The following is a 21,823-nucleotide window of genomic DNA, read 5'->3' as shown; positions in this document are numbered from 1 at the left end:
GAAGATGGGTGCTGGGATCAAGATGAATTTCTGAGACTGGAAAAAAAGTCAGAGCACTATGCTTTTCCAGTAGTACTTATTTTGCTTATTTATCCTGTTAGTACAAATGGGTTCATTCTTTGTAATTTGTAAGAAAAGTCCCTTGCTGAAACCTCTGTGGATGACAAATGCTCACTACTCTTTGGGATCACTGCTGAATGTAGTAGCAAATTTCATCCCTGGGTCCGAGATGACTCTCCAACCCATATGTTGAGTATTGCTTCATAGTTGTAGAGTGGGAGGAAAGAATTTGCCTTCTTCCCATGTGCTGTAGCCTGGAAAGACTGAATAGGATGCTGCCTTCCACCCCCTCTCCATCCTGCAGTGCCAGCTTGTAGGGAGCTGTCTGTGGCAGCCGAGGAAGAATTTTCTGCAATTTTGAACACCAAAGTTTCGGAGAATTTCCAAGTGTGTAAGAAACTTGTGTGAATCTGAATGTTGTCGCTGTTGTAAAAATAGACTCTGACTTGAGGTTAGGTCTTCTTTCAGTTTCCTGGGCGTTTGGAAATGTATTTCTCTTGTGATATTAAATCCTGACCAGTGAATGTCTGAAGATTAAGCAAGTGGCCAGTAGCATAGATTGTCTGGAGTGGGAGAGAAAGGGAAGCAAAGATATTAAAAATGAAAGGTTATAGCAGTATTACAGGGTGCAGAGGCTTTTTCATAAAGAGAGGTAGTATTTGTGATGCTCTTAGCTGAGTAGTGGGGGTTTGCTCCCTTGCATCCACAAGGGATGTATTATAAAAGAGCAATGAAGTAACTAAGCAGTTACGATGCAGATATGGAGCTATGTATACAAGTAGGAAGTACTGCATGAGAAAAATCCAGCATAAAGATAAGGAACATTTTTAACACGTAAATACAAGCACTGACCTTTCAATATCAGAAGGGAAGAGATGGAAATACTCATGAAAGGGGGAAAGCCACACCACTACTTGTTAAAAAATTGTAAGCAGTAAAAAGCCATTTTGGAAGTTGGGAGGTGCAGGGTAGGTGTTGTAGTACAGGGTGTTCTCTAAATGGCTAAACTTTCTTTCCTGATTACTCTTCTCTCTGTAGTTCTTGGTGCCAATAGAAGTCAAATATGAGGGGTGGCATGCTGCTACTGGAGCTCTGTTCTGTCCTGGGCAGCAGGATGGCATGGCTGACTGGGCCTGCTTTACTCACCCTGTTCCATCTCCTCTGTTTGCTCTTCATCGTACTGTCCTCTTACCTTCACAGGCCTTGTCCTAAAGCCAAATATCTCATGAAGGCAAATGACCTGGAGAAGAGCATTATTCCTGATAAATGGGGGGGCTCTGCACCTAAAGAGCAAGTGCCCTGTAAGCTGCATTTGTGAATGAGAAGGAGGGTTCCTGGAAAGTGATTCAGAGACACAGAAATGTGGAAGTTGGAAGGGGCCTCCTGCGATTCTGTAGTCTAGCCATGTTCAAAGCAGATGCACTTAGTACAGTCTGGTTTGGACCTTGTACAGACCAAGTTTGAATAAACCTGAGGCTGGAGATTTCGGTGCCTCTACTAGTACCTTCCAATTGGCATTTTGTATTTTCCAGCATGTACCCATTTCCACTTGACTTTCCAGTGTGACTGTAGGGAGAGACTTCTTCCATCTTCTCTATGCCTTCTGTTGCAGACTGCACTAAGATGTCCCCTCAGCTTTACCTGCATTTAGAGTGGCGGTTGAAGAGAGAAGAGACCTCACTTTTATTCCTGCCTCCCATTTATAGGTTGCCTAGTGATGTGGTTGATATCCCATCCCTGGAGACTGTCAAGGCAAGGCTGGGTAAGGCCCCGACAACTTGATCTAGCTGTGATGTCTCTGTTCATTGCAGGGGAGTTGGACTAGATGGCCTTCAGAAGCCCTTTCCAACCGTAAGGCGTCTGTTCTTCTATGATTTAGCTTCCCACAACCTCAGAACAATATTTCCAGGGCTACATGCAGCTTCCCTGTTCCTGCAGTCAACTTGAGTCTTCCCAGATAACTTAGCTTCCTACCAGTTTCCTCTTCATAACTTGAAGCCATCCTGCATTTCACTCTCTGCTTTCATCCTACACTGCCTCAATTTCTTCAGCAAAGGGCATTCTTAAATAATTAGAAACAGGTTGAGTAGCAGACAGCTAAGGGATACCCATGAGCAGCAATGCTTTTGAGATCATCCTGAATAATCATTTCTTTGTCAGAGATTTATTCTTTGTAGGTTACTTCACATATTACTTTTTTCTCTCACTATTCAGAAGATAATTGCCTCAATATGTGCTGTTGCTACAGTGCTGGGGCAAAATAAACCAGTATGTTTGGATGTGTGAAGTGTAAGTCTTTTGAATAGAAATTGAATGATTCTGAGATTTTACAATAGCAAGTATGTCCCTGTTCTATGTCAGTGCCTCAAAAATATGATGGCAAAAACAAAGTTCAGAGGAAAGTCACAAAAATGAGAAGGGATTTGAAAAACAAGTATTGCAGTGTGGTGAAACTTATGAAGGTGAAGTATATGTAGGGCAGGACTGGATGGTGGCTTGGATTGAGTGTATGTGTAGATAAAGTGAAGCAGGAGAGACCTTGTAGTTTTGGTAAGAAAGTCATAAACAGAACTGGTGGTTGGTGATTCTGGCAAATTCAGCTTTGAAATACAGTGCAATTTCTGAAAGCATCAGAAATATGGTGCAGTGTCTTAAAAGTGAGGGTAATTCAACAGTAGAAAAGATTAAGGGGAGTGGAAGAAGGAGGATCATTAAAACAAGAATAGATATTTTTCTAAAAAATGTTTTTTTATAGTAGATGCATTTCTTGTAATTATTCTGTGGCTTTATGTGTATGGGGGGTCAAACCTGATAATCAAAATATCCTGGGTGATTCTTTCTCTTTCCAAAAGGTCACACAATCACTTTGGCAAAGATGATGAACTTTCACCTAACTATATGGTTGTTAAAATAGCATTTCTCTTCCAAATGTGTATGCTTTCATGTATAACTTAGAACAGCTTCTTGTTCAGGCACCCACTTGGGGGGACTGGGGAAAAAATAGTGCATTTGCTATGTTCGAAAATGATTTGCAACAACTACGGTGAAAATTTCATACCTTGTTTTGAATATTTTTTTTTCTTAATGCTATTTACATAAGTGAAACAAAGCTGAAAGCAAAGGGTGATAATACACAAGAATTTCCTGGGATGGGGTTTATCCAGAGACACTGGTTAAATAAAGCTGGATGGTGGTGGCCATCTCCCAGCCTGCACCTTTGCTAAACGTTTGTGTGCATTGCCCATTCACTGTTTATTCAACTGTGCAGGACTTCTGTGTCCTTACTTGCCTCGTGAACTGAAGGAAGGATCTATGTTACGGACTGGGGAGGAATTTTATACTTTATAAATGTAATCTAAATAATTAGCTTCTCATAACAGGCTGTAAAAATAATCACATTTTAAAGAAAGTGAGCTTGAATATTTACTGGATTGTCCTTAGTCTTTTTGCAGGTGATAGCAGCTGAGCAGATAAATCTTGCATGGTTTTAATGTTTGCCTTGGGTTATTGCATATCTGGACCTTCAAGAGTTTATTAAAGTACCAAATTTAGGAAATAGTTGAAAGAATAAATATTTATGTAATAAAGATATTTTGCTCTTTGAGCATGAATGTGCTAAATTTGTTTTCTTCCCTCAGAAAACTGTCTTAAATGTTGAGAGTCTGATTTAGCTCCACTGAAGAGAACTGGAGCTATTTTAAGTTTTTTGATAGTTCAAGACCTCAGTTCCTCTAGAATCGCTACTATTTCTATTCCTGCAGCAATCACAGCCTACTTTTGAATAAGAAAATGGCTATAGGGAAAAAAGAAAAAAAAACACCCTCAACCACTGTATTTTAAAGAACAGACCTAGAAAGCCTTGAATTCTTTCTGTTTGTTTAGCTTATATGATTCTTCTTGGTTTGATGTCAGTGAGTGTATTTATAAAATAATAATATAATATATTGGCAAAATTTTAAGATACAATCAAATATTTCCAAGATACTTTCCTTTATGTAGTCAAAAGCTGGCTGTACTAAGTTCAGTGGAATGAAAAGACCCAAAAAGACAAAGATGTTAACAGTGGCTTTCACTGCTGTAGCACAACTGCTGAGTCATGGCTTGAAGCAGTGATTGAGCACCTGGCGGGAAGGCATGCCCAACCCAGGGGAGCTCAGGTGCATGCAGTGCTGCTGAGTGACCAGAAGGGGTGGAGTCAGGATCCACCTCTTCCCAGACCTCATTTAAGGGTTGGCAGTGGAGGTAAGGGTACTTTGTTGGAGATTCCTGTCTATCTGAGGCCTTCTGAAGGTAAGCAGCTTTTTCCCTTTATTACTGTGTCTATGGCTGTTGTATTTGACCAAACCCTTTCTTGCTGCAGCTTAGGACCTTGCTACTCTGCTGTTACTGCTGTACTTTTGATCCTGTTACAACTGCATACCATAAAACAATAGAAATAGCTTCTGGAGGTGTAGCAAAAGCTTTAACCGGTTTTTCCCATGGCTATAGGCTACTGTTAATTAAAAAACAACAACGTAGTAATCTGTTTTATCTCCAACTGAATGCTTACAGAAATGAGGTAAGAGAGAGAAGATAATTAAATAAATGGAAAGGGCTAAGATTTCAAATAAAATGTTGAAACCTTCAGCTGAAGTGGGGTTCTTTGTTGTCATTTTTACCCTTATGGCTTTTGACAATACATCACGTGTCACTGGGAATGGTATTAGCCATTATTTTTGGAAAAAGATAATGAGAAACTGTAATAGGCTGAATCTGTTGTGCTTGTTGGAGTCCTCTTTGACTGATAAATAAAAGGAACAGAGGAGAGAAGGGAATGGAAACAGAAAATACAACTCTTGATTCTGATATTTGTTGAAAGAGGCAGACAGAGCTCACAGATGGTCTTTTCTTCATATAGCAAACATTTTAAATCACCTGTTGTGTATTTCCCACTACTTCTTTTTTGATTTCACTCAAAATGTTGCAGTCATGACATTGCAAATCATGTGTATTAACTAAGCCAGCCCTACCTTCCCTTTTTAAGATGTAGAGAACAAAAATAAATGCATGGGAAGAGGAAGAAGTGAAGAGCTGTCAGCAGAAGCATTCATCTGGCATATCAAGGACCTTGTTGAATTTGGTAGCAATGGTAGTGTTTCTGAATTCTCTGCCAGTGTTCTTTTATGCACACTTTGAGAATTGAAGCAGCGATGGATATAAGTTCCTGTGTATCCCTTGTCAACTGGGTGTACGCCTAACATAGTCTTTACATTGTTTTAAAAGTTTACTTGGATAGGTTCAGTTTTTGTGTTACCATTAGACGGCTTTCTGTCAACATCTAAACGATTTGCAATTACCAGTAACTGCACTCTGCTCCAATGGCTGTTTTCTTTCCGTTATCAACACTTACTATTGGCTCATCTAAGCTCTGCATTCCTTAGTGCAGACAGAATGGTCTCGTAGACTGTTGCTTCAGGATTAAGTTGTCAATTGGATTAAATTGTTTGCTGTTTTTGTTTTTTTTGTTTTTTTGTTTTTAATACATATACATATGCACACTTAAAATTAGACCTTTTGGATATCCAGTAGGAATAAGTTTGACTGAGTCTTATCATCAGAACATAGTTGAGTTTCAACTGTACAATTTGCGTGTCAGATTTTATCCCATTGATTGGCTGTTTTGTTTTCCTTGGATCTGTTGAAGGAAGGAAAATTCTGTGGAATCTCAAGTTGCTTGATAAAGAGAGAAATAACAGTATGGGCTTTCACAGTCCTTATGAAATCATGGTTTCTAGGGAGACCTCAGACTCATTGCTTGCAGCCAGGATGCTGAGCTGCCAATGGTAGTTGCTTACATAAGTTGCCCATCCCTATATTCTGCAGCCAATCGTGTGTCAATTCAGCAACTCAAAAGCTGTAGCAAGGCTTTTTTGATTTAACCCATAATAACTAATTTCTGTAATCTGGCACAGCCTCATTGAGGAGTGGGAGTAAGTCCAGCATAGTGCAAAATGCCAAAAAAGAAGATACATTTATGTGATTTCAGATGTTGGAGCATGAATACAAACTTTCTCTGCTGTAGATTGGAGGAGTCTGTGGGTTTGCTGTGCTTCATTGAGTCTCATGAAAAATAAATAGCCCAATTCATTTAAGAGTTTTTTTTTTTCTTTCTGCTTTCAGAAATATTTTTCTTGCTTGGATTAAAATATCTATCAATTGCATTTGTCTTTAATAACATCTTTGAAATAGGTTGGATAACCTGTTATCTTGTAGTGTACAACTTGATGAGAAGTACAGATACAAAATTTTGAAAATCTGCCTAAATATGATTCATTTCTTTAATCCTCTCCACTTCTTTACTCAATCTTCGTAATAATTTATGCTACGGGATGTGTTAAAGCTATAAATATGGAGTGTAAACTTACCATGTTGTGTTAACTTGTATGAATTTATTTTGTACACCGCATACTACCAACAGTGAAAATTGCAATTGTTTTGCACAGTCTTTTCATTTAAATGACTTGCTCATTATTTGTTCTTTTTTCTTGCTTATCTCTGAAATGCCTTTTGGATTGAGATTTAAAAGATTTATCAGTAGTCAAGTAATGCTCTTCTGATGTTAAGCTATCAATTTTTAATGAGAGGCTGAAGTTGTAGCTCTGCCATGGGAGAATGAAATATCAAACATAAATATTAAATATTTGTTAATGCCATTATTGAGCTTTGGATGAGAAATCTAAAATAACATTTGAGCAGCCTTGTCTCTGCCTATAGAAAGGGGCATAGGTGTCCCTGCCTGTGGAAAGGGAGCTGGAACCAGATGGTCTTAAAGATCCTTCCCAACCCAAACCGTTCTGCGACCCTATGACAGGTCACGCTTGTAAATGTGAGACTGCAGGTGAGATGTGAGGTTAGTGGTGTGGATGAGACGTTTTGTATCTCAGGAGATATCATTTCCTTGGGAGATAATTGAACTGAATTTTATGGTGTGAAGCTTACATGTTTATTTGTGAGCCTTTTGCAGCTTCCGGAGTTCTACTTCATCTGCAGATACTCTGTGGGTTTCTATGGCAGGTGCATGTCCAATTCATTTACCTTTCTGAAACTGTTGCAGTTTCTCTAAACTGTTCAGTCTTTGTTCACTTTCTGCAGGTACTTGGACATTCCCCTTTCGCTAACTGCGTTACTTTTCCATTGTCACTGCACATCTCCTATTGCTTCTCCCATGGACTTGTACTCAGCTGCAGCAGGCTTTTGCCTGCATCTTTCCCTGCTTCTTCTTTATGAGTTTCTCCAGCTCCATCTCTGTTCTTTAGTCTGTTTATTAGGTAGGCTTTCCTATGGTGGGGAGCAAAGCAGTCCTTTCCTTTCCCTGTCACTGTTTTAAAAAGAAAGATGGCAAAGGATGTTGAAACAAGGTGGAAGACCCAGATAAAATCTGTGTTAGTCTGTGTGTTTTAAGGGAGTCCATGAAATGCTTTATGCTTGTTTTCAGGATCAGAAGATGTCTCTGTGTACTCGTAACTGCATATTCCTATTTAGCAGCTGTAATATAAATAAATATAGATGTGACTTAACTGGAAAATAACTGCTGTACATCTACTTCTCATTCTTGTTGCACTGGTGCTAACTATAATAAGAAGTAAAGCAAACTTGCAATGTATGCATCCTAAACACATTGTTCTCATTTTTGATCCCTCTTAGGAAAAACTCCTCTGAGCTATTTTGTAAGCACATATTTAATGCTGCAGAACAGTCCTAGTATGAAAATAATTATACTGGTGGTTGTACCAAAACAGTTCATTCCTACATAAAAATAGAAATGGTATGGGAATACTAATACACTCCTCACTGTAGGCAGTTTTATTTATTTATGCACAGCATTGCATTTATGTACGCATATTTATGTACAAACTGAGCCTAAACTGATTATGTGTTTACAGCCTTACCCTTCCAAGGCAATGCTGTTATTCTTTAAAATGATTGAAGGTATAATAACCTCATCAGTTGTGCTTACTGAGGAAAAATTGAATGAAGAATAATAATATGGAAATAATGGAAAACATAGCAGAATGGGAGTGAAATCCAAGTGGAAATAGAGATTCAGATATATTACTTGTTGAAAGTAACAGACTTGGAAGTAGCTTCATTAACTTTTTGAATGTTTAGGGCTGGTAATATTAAGAATAAAAAGATAATATAAACTGCCCCAAAATGTTATTTGTAAGACTCATTTATTTTGAAAACAGATTGAATATAAAAAAGGTGATACAATATTGCATTTCTTTTTCACATTATTTAATGCACATAAATTGGAATTTTCAGGGTTGCTTTTGTCATGCTGTACTTCTGTATTAATGTGTAAGTTTTGGGAATACAAAAAATCTCCATTGTGTCCTTCTAATTATTGTTATAATAATGTTTTAATATTTCTTTCTTTGTATGCCAAACTGAATGATCCCTAGCTGAATTGAGAGATGTTTATACAGTGATGTAATATGAGAGAAGTGTTAATTCATACTTGGAAGACGAGATAGTATGCATAACCCTTAGACTGATTATTTTCTTGGAACGCTGGAAAAGGTTAAAACCATGCCCTTCCCACTTCTTTCTTAGGCAGAAACTAGCAATGGGAAGAAGCAAAGAAAGAAACAACCTCTGTAACACTTCAGTGCCATTCCAGAGCAAGAACTTAGTGTGTTAGGGAAGCCAGGCTTTTCAAAGAAATGAAGTCTCGCTCTGTTCCCCAGTTTGAATAGTGATAAAACTGCACTGTAGAGCAAATAGTTTTGATTCTGTAAGATTCCAAGTTGCTCTAAATGGAAAGTTTCTTCAGCAAATATTCCTGGGAAGAGTAAAATGATACACATCTGGACACTAGAAAGCTGTGTATGGAAAGACTGCATCAGCAGGCACAAGAGTGTATCTTCTGAGGCACAAGAGGTGTTACTTGTAGGCTTCTTAAATGCAGGGTGGAAGTGCTGCCTAATCTGCTTAGACACCTGTTTCCTACTGAAAACTTAAGGTGGGCATGAAATTCTTCTGCTGTGTATACATACAGAGGTATTGTGGTTTAACCCAGCAAGCAGCTAAACAGCACACAGCCTTTTGCTCTTCCCTTCCCCCCCTCACCCCAAAGGGATGGGAAGAAAATTGCGGGGGGAGGGGAGGGGGAGGAGGAGCTCATAGGCTGAGATAAAAACTCTCTTCCTTTTCTGTTTTGTTCTTACTGTTCTTTCTATTTACTAATTATGTATGTGTGTGTATATATGCAAAACATATGATGTGCAAGCACTTGTTCACCACATGCTGATTGATGCCCAGCCAACCCCCTACAGTTATATATGTTTTTTTTTTTCTTTTTTAACACAGTGTCATATCCCTTTAGGTCAGCTATCCTGATTCTCACTCCTTCCAGCTTCTTGTACTCCTTAGCTCCATTGCTGGCAGGATGGTATGAGGCACTAAAAAGCTGAAACAACCCTGGCACTGCTCAGCAACAATTAAAACATCAGTGTGGTTATCAATGTTGTTTTGGTTTTGGGAGAAAAACGTAGCATTGTACCAGACACTGCGAAGAAAATCAACTCTGTCCCAGCTAAAATCAGGACAAGAAGATGTACTTGTCTGAATGTTTCTCTATGTACTTTAGTGCAGCCAAGCTGTTTTGAGAGTTGCATGCCTTTGCCATCTCCAACACATGGACGAGCATTGAATTCATTCAAAATGACTGTTTCATTAATGGCTGTACCAGATATCTATTGCTTCCCAGCTGGAGGTGAGCCGTGTTTGCCCTGTTAGTGCAAATGCTGCTGCAAAGCATAATTGCAGTGCCCAGAAAATGCACCAAGATGGTGCATTTAGACACTGACTGTCTAATTGGCTCAAGCTGCCTAAAATGGCACAGCATGTGGCTATGTTGATATTACACTAAACTCCAAACTTAAATGAATTTTCTACCCATATATGACAAAACAAAAAAAGAAAAACAAAAAAACCCAACTTGTAGAGAGAGATTGTAATTTGTCTGTCTCTGTAGTTTACCATGCACTCATGAGGCATGGGGTGGTGGAGCCAAACTTTATTGCTGTGGTTTTGCCTTTCACTTAGTCTGAGATGAGCAGAAGCTTGCCTGGCTTTCAATGCAAATTACAGGCACAGAGATACTGAATAATATCTGGTGTACTGTACAATCCCTTTTTTTCAGGGGCACAAAACAGAGGCCTTAACGCATTTGGGATTGCTCTGTGCAAGGGAGTCTATTTTACCAGAGAGCTGTTCTCACTCAGAACATCCCTTTTGCTATCAGAATGGTGGCAAGTAACCATCACAAATCCAACACCCTAAAAACCCCTCATAAAATAAACATATAGTGAAGACTAGAAGAATGACCAGGCTGAGTTGTAAAGATCCACGAACTGAATATCCTGTTGCAGTTAATGTCTGATAGACCCTTGTAGCCTGGTAGGCCTTTGCAGCTTTAAGTTAAACAGTTTTGTAGAGCTGGGAGGTAGCCAAAGGTTTGCTTTCGCTACCCAGTGCATCACTAGAATTGCAGAGCCTTTGGGTGTGGTGCACTGTTCCATTTACAGTGGAAAAATGAAGCAGCCATGAGGGAAACCTCGACAAATATGGCAACGTGTGTGATAATTCTCTTCTATTGCTCTCCGAGTACCCAAGCCTTTTCTTCAGCTGGATGCAATATCTGTGCATTAATTTAGTTACCCTGTATGAATTTCTCTTCCATGAGTTCCCACGTGCTAAAACCGGGTGATTAGATTTAAGAGGTAGGAGGGGGAAAAAAAAAAAAAGTGATTTCCTTGTTACATTTGTAGAAATGTACTCATGAACAGGTAATACTTTAAAAAAAAAAAAAAAAAAAAAAAAAGAAACTAGAAGTTTGAATAGTCTTTTAGGTTTTGTTTTCAAGCAATTTCACATTCCTTGCTGTAATACCTTGACGTATATGGCTGGCTGGCTACGGTTTGGTTCCCAGCAAATGCAGATTAAAAACAAGGAGCAAACAGGACTCCCATGTCCTGCTCCCTGTTCAGGGCTGGGACAGGTCTACCACCCCTCTGTGCTTCCCCACACAGCCTGAGCCAGCTTCTGAGCTCCTGCGGCAGAAAGTTGGCGCGAAGATCCTGATTTCTCACCTCTCAAAGGCAGAGCAGAAAATAGTTAGCACTTCCATGGACCACCATAGAGATTACTTTCTGTTTCTTTTACAAGAAGAAAGATAGAAAGGTGATGATCAGCTGTGATTAACTTTATTTTTTTTTGCCATGTCAGTGGAGAGGTCCTAGGCTGGTATTAATGATGGCCTCTTTGTGGTAGCAGGAATGAGGCACTTTGGCAAGTGTTTTCTGTAAGTAATTTCAAGTGTGCTTCTGTTGCCTGGGCTGTAATTATTATGTTGAGAAGACACAGAAGTCTGGTCTCTAGAAGTATTGGCTTGGATCTCTTGACTATTAAAAATGCAGTGCTGTATTATTATTTTCTTTAGAATTTATTGAACACTGGTAATTCCTGGAATCTTCTTCGGATGGTTGCTTAAGTCTTAGATTTATCCTTTTAATTTTGGTTTCTATTAGTAAATCTGTTTTGGACTACTAAGTACTTAATTTGGCTTCATACTTTAGGTTCAGTATCTCATATTTTTTGGGTTTTGTTGTAAATGAAATACAGAAAGACTGTTGAAAAGAGATGGAAAAATATCTTCCACTGAGGGAATACAATTTAATTCTGCAAATCAGGCAAGCCTGTTTTGGCAATTATTTTGCTGATTCTTTTTAAGAAATACTTCAAATGCAAGCATAGTTTTCACCAAGAGAAATCTTGCTCTGATGTAATAGTTCAATGACTTTAATGTCTTTCAAGGTTAAAGACTTACCCTGATGGCTGCTGTGGAAATTTCTTCAATGTGAGAAGTGAGATATATGTTATGCATGCCCTACAATTCCCTCTGTGCTTCCAACGCTGATGCCTGATAACTTGTGAAGGCAGAATTATTTCTTTCAGCAGTGGAGCAAGAAGTTTGGATATGCCTTAGTTTAAGAGGCCATTACCACATGGTGAGCAAAAGTTCCTGCTGTTTGGATAGATGGGATGGAGGCCAGGAAAGCTTGTTAGTGTTTTTCTTTCTTGCTCTAAATTTTTTGTCTGCTGGGACTTTTGTTTTGCAGAGTTTTAGGAAAACTTGATGAGAGCTGACCAGTGGGGACATATGAGGGCTATGCCATTAATATTTCTGTCATTTAAAATACGTCCATGAGCAAAATGGATGTAAATGAATAAAAGTAAAAATCATAGGATGGCGTGGATTAGAAGGATTTTTAATGATCGTCTAGTTCCAACCCTCCTACCATAAGCAGGCTCGCCATCCACTGCATCATGCTGCCCAGAACCCCTTCACACTTGGCCATGAATGCCTCCAGGGCTGGGGCTTCCACTTGTGACAAAAAGGCCACAGTGAAGTCCCCCCAGGTGTGGTGTATACGTTTCTTGACCTTCTTTGTGGAAGGCATTTTGATTCTAGGAAATGGTCTAAAAAAGGAAAAAGAATGGTAGTGATAAAACTAACATGTAATAGGTAAATAGAAATATGGCTGACATAGCAGGGCCTGAAGAGAGAAAGGGGGTGCTTAATCTTCTGGCCAGATGTAAAATATTTAATGGAGATGAGTGGTGCAGTGAATTGTCCCTGATCTGCCACTGAAAATTTGCTGTAAATTTAGCTCTTTTTTTACAGCCAGCTTTGACATGATCATTCTGAAGGATATACTAAAAGGTGAACCCCAGAGCTAGAGGAATCTTAGCTTTCTCTATCAGAACTTCTATTTTTTCTTATTGGTTTCTCATATAAAACTAAGATCTAAAATTCATGCTATTTAAACCTGTGACTTCTGAAGAAAGGAGAATAGAAATACTCGGGACACTACTCTGAATTGATACTGGGCCTTTACTGTACCATCTTCTACCTTGGACATTTCCGAGAAACATATACAGGTAATCCCTAGGTAAACCTCTAGGTGGTTTTTAGAGATGTCCAAGAAGAAGACTCCACAGCCTCTGGGCAGCCTGAGAAATGTGTATTTTCACATTATGATTTCTTTTTTCCACAGTAGGTTAGAAGAGTGGCTTAATTAAATTTATTACATTATATTTATGTTGGTGTTATGAGACCGAAATTCCATGTTTGCCGTTGGAGACAGAATTCAGAGATTGTGATTACAGAGGAGATATCATGAATGGATCTAAAATTTAAGATGCATATAATTCATGTAACTTTGGGTGTTATGGGACACAGTCACTGGGTGTTGATGGTTCCTGTTGTCCTGACTCCTGGTGGTGGGCCCAGCTCCAAGGTAGATGAGACAAAGGTGTGCATGAAGCAGGCAGATGCTTGGATTGAGACAGCAGTAACTTCTGTATAGCAATACCTGATGCATAAACACTTGCTGTACTTTGGAATAGGAGCTGTCAAGGCTTTGAATAATGGCATCAGAAGATGGATAGCAGGTTACCAATTGTAGCAGTTATTGGTAATAAAACCTCCTCCTGTATATATGTAGCCCATATATGGGGCTTGGCGAAAAATGAGCTTTGACAGAAGTCAATTCTGGGTTTGTGTGCCTGACTGACACTTTTTGAGTCTGAGGTCTGTTGCAGATCAGCCTTATGTCAGAGCCTGTGGACTCTATTGAAATTGTTTCTCGTGCGCAGGATTTGTACTATAATGACATTGTATCTTCTCTTTATTTCTTCCTGTTCTAGTTTAACCTCAAGACTTTGAGAATATAATACACATGGCACAGCTTGTAAGACTTTTTCAGACACTGTTAATTCTGCTGCTTCGTGACTACATCTCAGCTGAAGATGGGGAAACAAGAGCAAGTAAGTCTTAATTTTGATATTTCAGCTTAGGGGAATTTCAAAGCATGTTGCATGCTATCTATTTTCCATCCCACGAAGATATTTCTTTCTACAGCAATTTTCCTGTTAAAAATTCTATGATGGAATATCTTATTCCTCTTATAGGAAGGGATTACTTATTACTTAAGATTATTACTTATTAATCTTGTAGGGATTACCTGTATATGTTTCTTGAAAATGTCCAAGGTAGAAGACTGGGTAAAGACCCAGTCCCAATTTAGAGTAGTGTCCTGAGTATTTCTGTTCTCCTTTCTTCAGAAGTCACAGGTTTAAATAGCATGAATTTTAGATCTTAATTTTATGTGAGAAACCAATAAGCAAAAATAGAAGTTCTGATAGAGAAAGCTAAGATTCCTCTAGCTCTGGGGTTCACCTTTTAGTATATCCTTCAGAATGATCACGTCAAAGCTGGCTGGAAAAAAAAAAAAAAAATCTGTATCTGTTTTATTTGGGAAATAACAAAAGTACCTTTTTGAAAGACAAAATGGCCAAATAAGAAGAGTGTGGAAAACATTTCTCTGGCCACAAGGATGCTTCCAGGATAAATATTTTTCTTCTAGTTTTCTTTCAAGCAATTTCAGTTATTTTACAGGAAGCTCCATCAAATTCCTTCTGTTCTGGGGGGAAAAAATAAATAAATAAATAAATAAATAATAATAAATCAAAATAAATGGACCCAGAGGGCTGGATCCAGTGCCATCCGAAGTCTAACCTAAATTATTCTGTGTATTTGTGTCCCTTGACCTGGCTATTTATCTTGTCTTCTGAAGAATCACAATGTGCTTGCCTCTTGCTCCTTCTCCCAGCATCTTTTCTCTTTGCCACCATGTGTGCTGTATAGGCATCTCTCTAGCAGACAGTGGCTGCTTGCTTTCAAGGGAAATGAAATCTGGCAAGGAGTTTCCATAGGCAGGCATCAGGACAAGGCAGAGCTCCTGTACCTGATATGGAGTTGGAGCCTTTCATGAAGTAGAAGGCATGGGAATACACAGCAACCTGTGTGGCCCCAGGTGCCATGGGATCAAGTTAACCTCTTTTGATTTTAGCTGTTTGCTTGGCACCTTGTATATCAGTTATCTCAGCTTCTATTAGAATGAATGGAAGGTATCTCTCCACTCCAGAGAGTTATTGCTTCCATCTGAGGACATGCATATACAATAGATAGGACTGACCTATTGAAATACATGTGTTAGTACATGGCCTGCAGTTGCTGATTTCGTGAGGGCTCCATTTTTGAATGGCTACAGCTAAAAGTAATGAATCCATTCCGATGTCATTATGCAGTTAGAAAGACCTCTCGAAGTAGAGTGCATCGTATTTGCTAAATGATTAGATAAACTTACTATGGAGGTTGAGCTGATTAACTGAACATTTTTCTTTTAATAAAATCAGAATATGCTACTAACAGCATTCAGTTGAGGCTTGGGGCTTTATGACAACAAGTTTTAGAGGTGCCAAGTAGTAGTTTCAGAAATCCATTAAAATTGTGTTTGTAGAAGGAGTGGATATTACTGCTGAATTACAGAGTATTCGGATTATTCCTCTCTAGTGTGTTTTGGTTTGCTAACAAAAGTGAATTTTTCTGTTTGTCATCTCTACATACAATGAGATATGGGGGAAAAAAAATCCTCTCTGCTAATTGCATGAATTGCAATTGGCATCTTGAGAAACTGAATTCCAGAATATTTCATAGTCATTTCTGGTGATAATGTACAAAACAGAAAATGGTGTAGTTTTCAGATACCAAACTTAATCTGTGTAGTTTACAGAAACAATCTTCCTTTCACTGACAATCTCAGCTGATTGTTTTTGTTTTTTTAACAATATGTATTTATTTTGACATTCAAATTCAAAAGATTCAAATACAAACAGTAACTGATATGAAAGAATGTTTTTCTGTGGAAGAGGGAAGTGATTGAGTTCACTAAAATGTTTGTTTCATTTTTGTTCTTTTCAGGTTGCAGAACTGCTCCGGCTGATTTAGTCTTTATCTTAGATGGCTCTTACAGTGTTGGCCCAGAAAACTTTGAAATAATCAAAAGATGGCTTGTCAATATTACAAGAAATTTTGACATAGGGCCAAAATTTATCCAAGTTGGAGTAGTTCAGTACAGTGATTACCCTGTACTTGAAATCCCTCTAGGAACTCATGAATCCACTGAAAATCTTATCAGGGAAATGGAATCCATACATTACTTGGGAGGAAATACAAGAACAGGAAGAGCTATTCAGTTTGCCTATGACCATCTTTTTGCCAAATCTTCAAGATTTTTAACAAAAATAGCAGTTGTTCTCACTGATGGAAAATCTCAAGATGAAGTCAAAGATGTAGCAGCAGAAGCAAGGAAAAATAAAATCACTTTGTTTGCAATTGGTGTAGGCTCAGAAATTGAGGAGGATGAACTTAAAGCTATTGCCAACAAGCCTTCATCAACTTATGTATTTTATGTTGAAGATTATATTGCAATATCAAGAATTAAAGAAGTTATAAAGCAGAAGCTCTGTGAAGGTAAGTGATCATAAAATGTTTTAGAGGGTGTGCAGAATGGAGTTTTGTATCTATACTGATTTCTTCCACAAGCAGAATTCGTGATGAGTGTAGTCTGAGGCTCTAGATAGCCTTTCCTCTGATCTATGATGCCCTGTCCCTGGAAGTGTTCAAGGCCAGGTTGGATGGGGCCCTGGGCAGCCTGGTCAGGTATTGAATGTGGAGGTTGGTGCCCCTGCATGTGGCAGGAGGTTGGAGATTCATGATCCTTGAGGCCCCTTCCAACCCTGGCCATTCTGTGATTCTGTGATCTTTTTGATCACACTTGCAGAAATCCCTCTTGAAATGTTATCTCTCTGCTAGACAAAGAGGGAAAGATGCAGAATATTAACACAGTGAGTTTAATTTCAGCATGTAGAATTTTGCCTTAAGTTCCAGTTTTTTTGCATTGATAACATTTAGAAACATTGAATTAGTTAAGCGCTTCTCGGAGTGCTGAGGATATAGGGCTTACTTCATCCCTTTTCCTAGGTGCAGCTGGTACTTGTCCACATTTCAGTTTCTTCTTGGCAGTTGAAAGGGTAGCCTATTATTCCAAACAAGAGTTCTACAAGTGTGTGTTGAAAAAAACAGAGGAGAGACTGTTGGCAAAAGTGCCTGGAATTGTAACAAGCTGATCTTTGTAAAAAGGATTTTGTCGAGGAATTAGCCAAGACCAACACTGTAAAATGACTTTTTAGTTTTAGAATGCTGCAGCAGTGCTGTTGCATAGAGTTTTCTGATAACTTTGTAAAACAATGTATTTCCTGTGTATGAAAAAGCAAGCAGATTTCTTCTAAAATGTGTCACTCAGAAGGACAGCTAGTATGCATCAGTGCTGTGTAGTACATGTGTTATTACCAAGAATCGATGGAAGTTGTATTTCAGTTGTACTGTATTTCTGCACTTTCAAAGAGCGAAAAATAGTTTTCCTTTGTTCTTCATTGAAAAAGAAAAGACGTTATTTATGTTGAGATTAATAATAAGTGTTTCTTTCTTGATAAAATTATGAAAATCATAATAATTCCATCTGGCTGATGTAGTGAAGTCAAGGCAGTCCAAAAGTTAAGTCAACTAAGTCCAGCTGAATTCTTTATTACAGTTGCATGCAGGGGTGGTTTTCCCAAAATAAGCAAAAGATTTTCTTTAAATAAACGCTATATTTTGTCAAGATAAATGTTCTGCTTTCAGGATTATGTCTAGTGACATGGTTTAGCAGTGGATTTCCAGTGTTAGGTGGATGCTTGGATGTGATGATCTTAAAGGTCTTCTCTAACTTAGATAATTTTATGATGCTGAGTTAGCTAGTGTCCTTAAAATTCAAATACAGTATTTGACTCAAGTCTTGCAGCAGTAAATTGTGATTGCTGACTACATGTGCAAAATAGTGTTTCCTTTTACTGTTTTATTTCTAATGACCCTTTTCCTCCCTGCCCTTAACGTGCTCCCCTTTTGCTCTGGCATTCAGAGATGCCTCTTGCAAAGAGTGGGCAGAGCCAATTGGCAGCTTTGTTTCTACCTGCAATGCTTTTAACAGGTAAACTCAAATACTAGCAAGCTGGGGAAATTTTGTACATGAATAGTGGATTTGTACTGTTAAGATTGATTTTGATTCCGAGAGAGGAAGTTCCGTAAAGGCAAAGCAGCAATGATTTGTCTGTGGTCAACCACATGGAACTTTCTCGAAGTTTTGCAATTTTGACTTGATCATCTATTTTAATGTCAAAATAAATGCTAGCCTTTACTCTTTAGTGTTTGTTATTTAATGAACCTAAGAGCACAGGGACAGTATTTCCTTTTTTAGGAAAAGAAAGCTGAGGTTTGGTGGGTTGTGGGGCAAGTAGTGCTGATATGAAGTGCCTAGCAATGGAGGGCTGCCATGTGTCTGTTGGGAACTCTAGTGTTTGTTTCAGAGTATGCCAGGATGAAAACAGCTGCTGATCCTGCCTTCCAGAAAGGACAGGGGTGTCTGGAAGGCAAATATGGCTAAAAGCATCCCAAGATATTTAAGATTTTTTTATTCTGGATGTTGAGTGTTTTTAATATTCTCCAGTGAAAATGCAGAAAAGATTGTGTGTCAAAAAGCATGTAAAAATAATAGTCAGTGCAGATCTCAGAAGCAGATAACAGATTTTAACATCTGAAAGCTTTTTCATGCCTCAGGAATGAAAAATAAAGTATCAGAAATCCATATAAAATCATTAGAAGGGAGCAAGATATAACTGTGGGCTGGTGAGTTGCTGGGACTGGGACTGTGAACTGGAAATACAATCCTGTCTCCAGTGAAAGACAGCTCTTAATTTTGCCGCTGACTTCTGCATCCTTTGTAATGGCCCAGTTAGTTGTCAGAATAGCCCTGCTGGAAGATGATCCAGAAGACCCAAAGATCAGCCTTACTGTGAAGGTTTTTATGTAGTTCCGCAACGTGCCATTGAAAATAAACAGTGTAGTAGTAGTAGTTTCTAATGTATAATTTGATACGTGCTTAATTTATGTTTGTTTGATTCAGAATAATGATCCTCTCACATAAAATAATCTAATTTCTGCATTGTTTGATTTTACAGCATATTTCTAATGCTGTGACTGAGAAAAGATGTATACATTTGTTATCTTGTCAGTGCACTGTAATCTGTATTAATGACAATATGACCATTATTCAGCCTTGAAATAAACCTTCTAGCAATATCATGGAATCATTCTCTATGTGCTTTTTGCTGCATAGAGTAAATAAACCTGAAAAATAAAGTCTTGTTATTTTTATTATTATTGGAACATACGGACTTAAATCCTAAATCTTTTTTTGAGACAAACAAGAAGGAAAATTGTTCTGTATTTTCCTTTTTCTTCCTTTTTCATTGTAGCATTCAGAAGGTAAACATTTTAGTTTCCTTTATTTAACTAGGGAATTAATGCAGTTCTTTCTTATATAACCAAGCAGATAACTTGTAATATATTTTTGCTTTGGGACTCTGGTGATGTTTTGCTATGGAGAAAAAAAGAAATCCAAGGGGAATGCATGTGACTTCTACACAATCACACAACTACTTCAGGTAGCTGTGGCATGTCCTGTTAGGGCTGATTGTCCTTTCCCATCGAAGATCCTTTGTGCAGACATTCTAGCTCAAGATTTTCTTGAAATTTTAGTGTCTACTTTTCCCACCAGAATGGAGATAGCTTCTGATTGCCCTTGCATTGGCTAAAAAGAAGCTGTGAGACATTGCTTGTATCATATAGAAATTCCAGTTTAAGCCTTTGAGCTGATAATTCCTTAGCACTGAAACCTGAGTTTTCCAGCCCCTCTATCATGATGGAGGTGAGAGAACTCTACACCATTTCTTTGGAACTTATTCCTAACATGCTTTTTTTTTTTTTCTTTTTTTTTTTTTCCCCCTCTGTGAAAAGGTATGTTTCAAAAGGAACAACGGAAAGTGAACAATTAAAACATAAATAGTCTAGCATCATTTTAATGTAACGGATTTTTGTTCTTTCAATTCATTTAATACCACAATTTAGTATTGGCTTTAGAATTGAATTTTGCTTTTCTGTCTTGCATGCTTTTAAACAGTTTAATTCTGCTGCCTAGTGTTAGTTTTATTAAAAACAAACAAACAAAAAAAAACAAGAGATAGCATAAAGCCTACTTTAGTTTCCACAGGAAAAAAAAAAAAAAAACCACACACTGTTTGTCCAGCATCAAGCAGCAACCAGTGTAATAAAATAGGTTAGAGCCACTTTTGAGAGAGAGAAAATAAGGGAAAAAAACAGTTGTAAATAATTTGAACTTTTTCAATTTTGAACTTTTTCACTTTTCAGTCTAATTTTGTGATTAGGAAAGAGACTGAATTAATCTAAATTGTTAATGCAGTAGATTAACATCATTTTTGACACCAAACTGAGTGGTGCAGTTGATAGACCAGAAGGAAAGGATGCCATCCAAAGGGACATGGACAAGTCTGAAAAATGGACACATGTGAACCTAATGAGTTCACCAGGACCAAATGCAAGGTGCTGCACTAGGGTCAGGGAAATCCCAGGTATGTGTACAGAGTAGAACAGCTATTTGAGAGCAGCACTGTGGGAGTTCTGGTGGACAAGAAGCTCAACATGGGCCAAAAGTGTGTGGTTGCAGCCCAGAAGGCCGGTCGCATCCTGAGCTGCATCAAAAGAGAGGTGTCCAGCAGGGAGAGGGAGGTGATTGTCCTGCTCTTCTCTGCCCTGTGAGATCTCATCTGGAGTACTCCATTGAGACCCGGGACTCCCAGCACAAGAAAGATGGAGAGTTGTTGGAGTGGGTCCAGAGGAGGCAAGGAAGATATCAGAGGGCTGGAGCACTTCTCCTATGAGGACAGGCCTGGGGAGCTGTGCTTGTTCAGCATGGGAAAGAGAAGGCTCTAGGGGGACCTTATTGTGTCTTTTCTATACCTCAAAGGAGCTCACAAACAGAAGAGGGATGGACTATTTACTTGGCCTGGTAGCGATAGGATGAGGGGAATATTTCAATCTAAAAGAGGAGAACTTTCTTTATTCAGAGGGTGGTGAGAGACAGTGATACAGAGAGGTTCAGAGAGGCTGTGGATGCCCTGGAGGTGTTCAAGGCAAGACAAGACAGGACTTTGGGCAACCTGCTCTAGTGGGAGGTGTTCCTGCCCACAGCAGTGGGTTGGAACTGGATGATCTTTAAGGTTCCTTCCGATCCAAACTATTCTGTGATTCTGTGATATGATCTACTGTAGCATTTTGAGACCATGAATTTTAAAATATAAGTCCAGTATTTTTATGAGTCAAATATTCTAATACTTTTTGAAGTACAATTACAAATCAAAATAGCAGTATGTAGTTGCAGTAAAATGTGATGTCTCTGTATTCTCGCGTCATGTCTCAGAGGATTCTGCATATCGGTTCTCTCTTGTACTTCAGTAGCAGTTATAAGTTCATTTTTTATTTCTTGAAGGGCAGCAACAAAAAATTAGGTAGATGAGATGTTACCTTTTGAAAGTTTTAAGTTGTATTTTTAACTGTATTTGCATTTCTTACTTTGCAGAATCTGTTTGTCCTACAAGAATTCCAGTGGCAGCTCGAGATGAAAAAGGATTTGACATTCTTGTAGGACTAGGTGTGAAGAAAAAGGTTAAAAAGAGAATTCAAATACCAACTACTAATGCTAAAGCTTATGAAGTAACATCCCGTGTTGATCTGTCAGAGTTGACAAGGTATTTACATTGATAAGTAAGGTGCTAAATGTGATAAGATTTTAATGTTTGTTTAAATTGAGAGAGACTTGTTTTAAGATTTATGTAACTGTTCAAATATTGGCCTTTTTCT

The 21,823-nt window shown here is 38.4% G+C and overlaps 1 protein-coding gene across 1 annotated transcript in view; it reads left to right on the top strand.

Moving 5' to 3' along the window:
* Window positions 1–1,788: 1,788 nt before the first annotated feature.
* COL21A1 (collagen type XXI alpha 1 chain) overlaps window positions 1,789–21,823 on the top strand; it is an 89,138-nt gene continuing 69,103 nt past the window's right edge. The window contains exons 1-5 of the mRNA XM_052683057.1: window positions 1,789–1,822; window positions 11,920–12,113; window positions 13,816–13,935; window positions 15,932–16,483; window positions 21,543–21,711. Coding sequence (XP_052539017.1) covers window positions 13,848–13,935; window positions 15,932–16,483; window positions 21,543–21,711 — 809 coding nt within the window. The 5' untranslated portion in view covers window positions 1,789–1,822; window positions 11,920–12,113; window positions 13,816–13,847. The remainder of the gene's footprint in view (window positions 1,823–11,919; window positions 12,114–13,815; window positions 13,936–15,931; window positions 16,484–21,542; window positions 21,712–21,823) is intronic.

Source organism: Tympanuchus pallidicinctus, unplaced genomic scaffold (genome assembly GCF_026119805.1).
Source record: "Tympanuchus pallidicinctus isolate F22 unplaced genomic scaffold, pur_lepc_1.0 scaffold1, whole genome shotgun sequence".
NCBI classification, from domain to species: Eukaryota; Metazoa; Chordata; class Aves; order Galliformes; family Phasianidae; genus Tympanuchus; species Tympanuchus pallidicinctus.
This window is presented reverse-complemented; position numbering and strand designations above follow the sequence as displayed.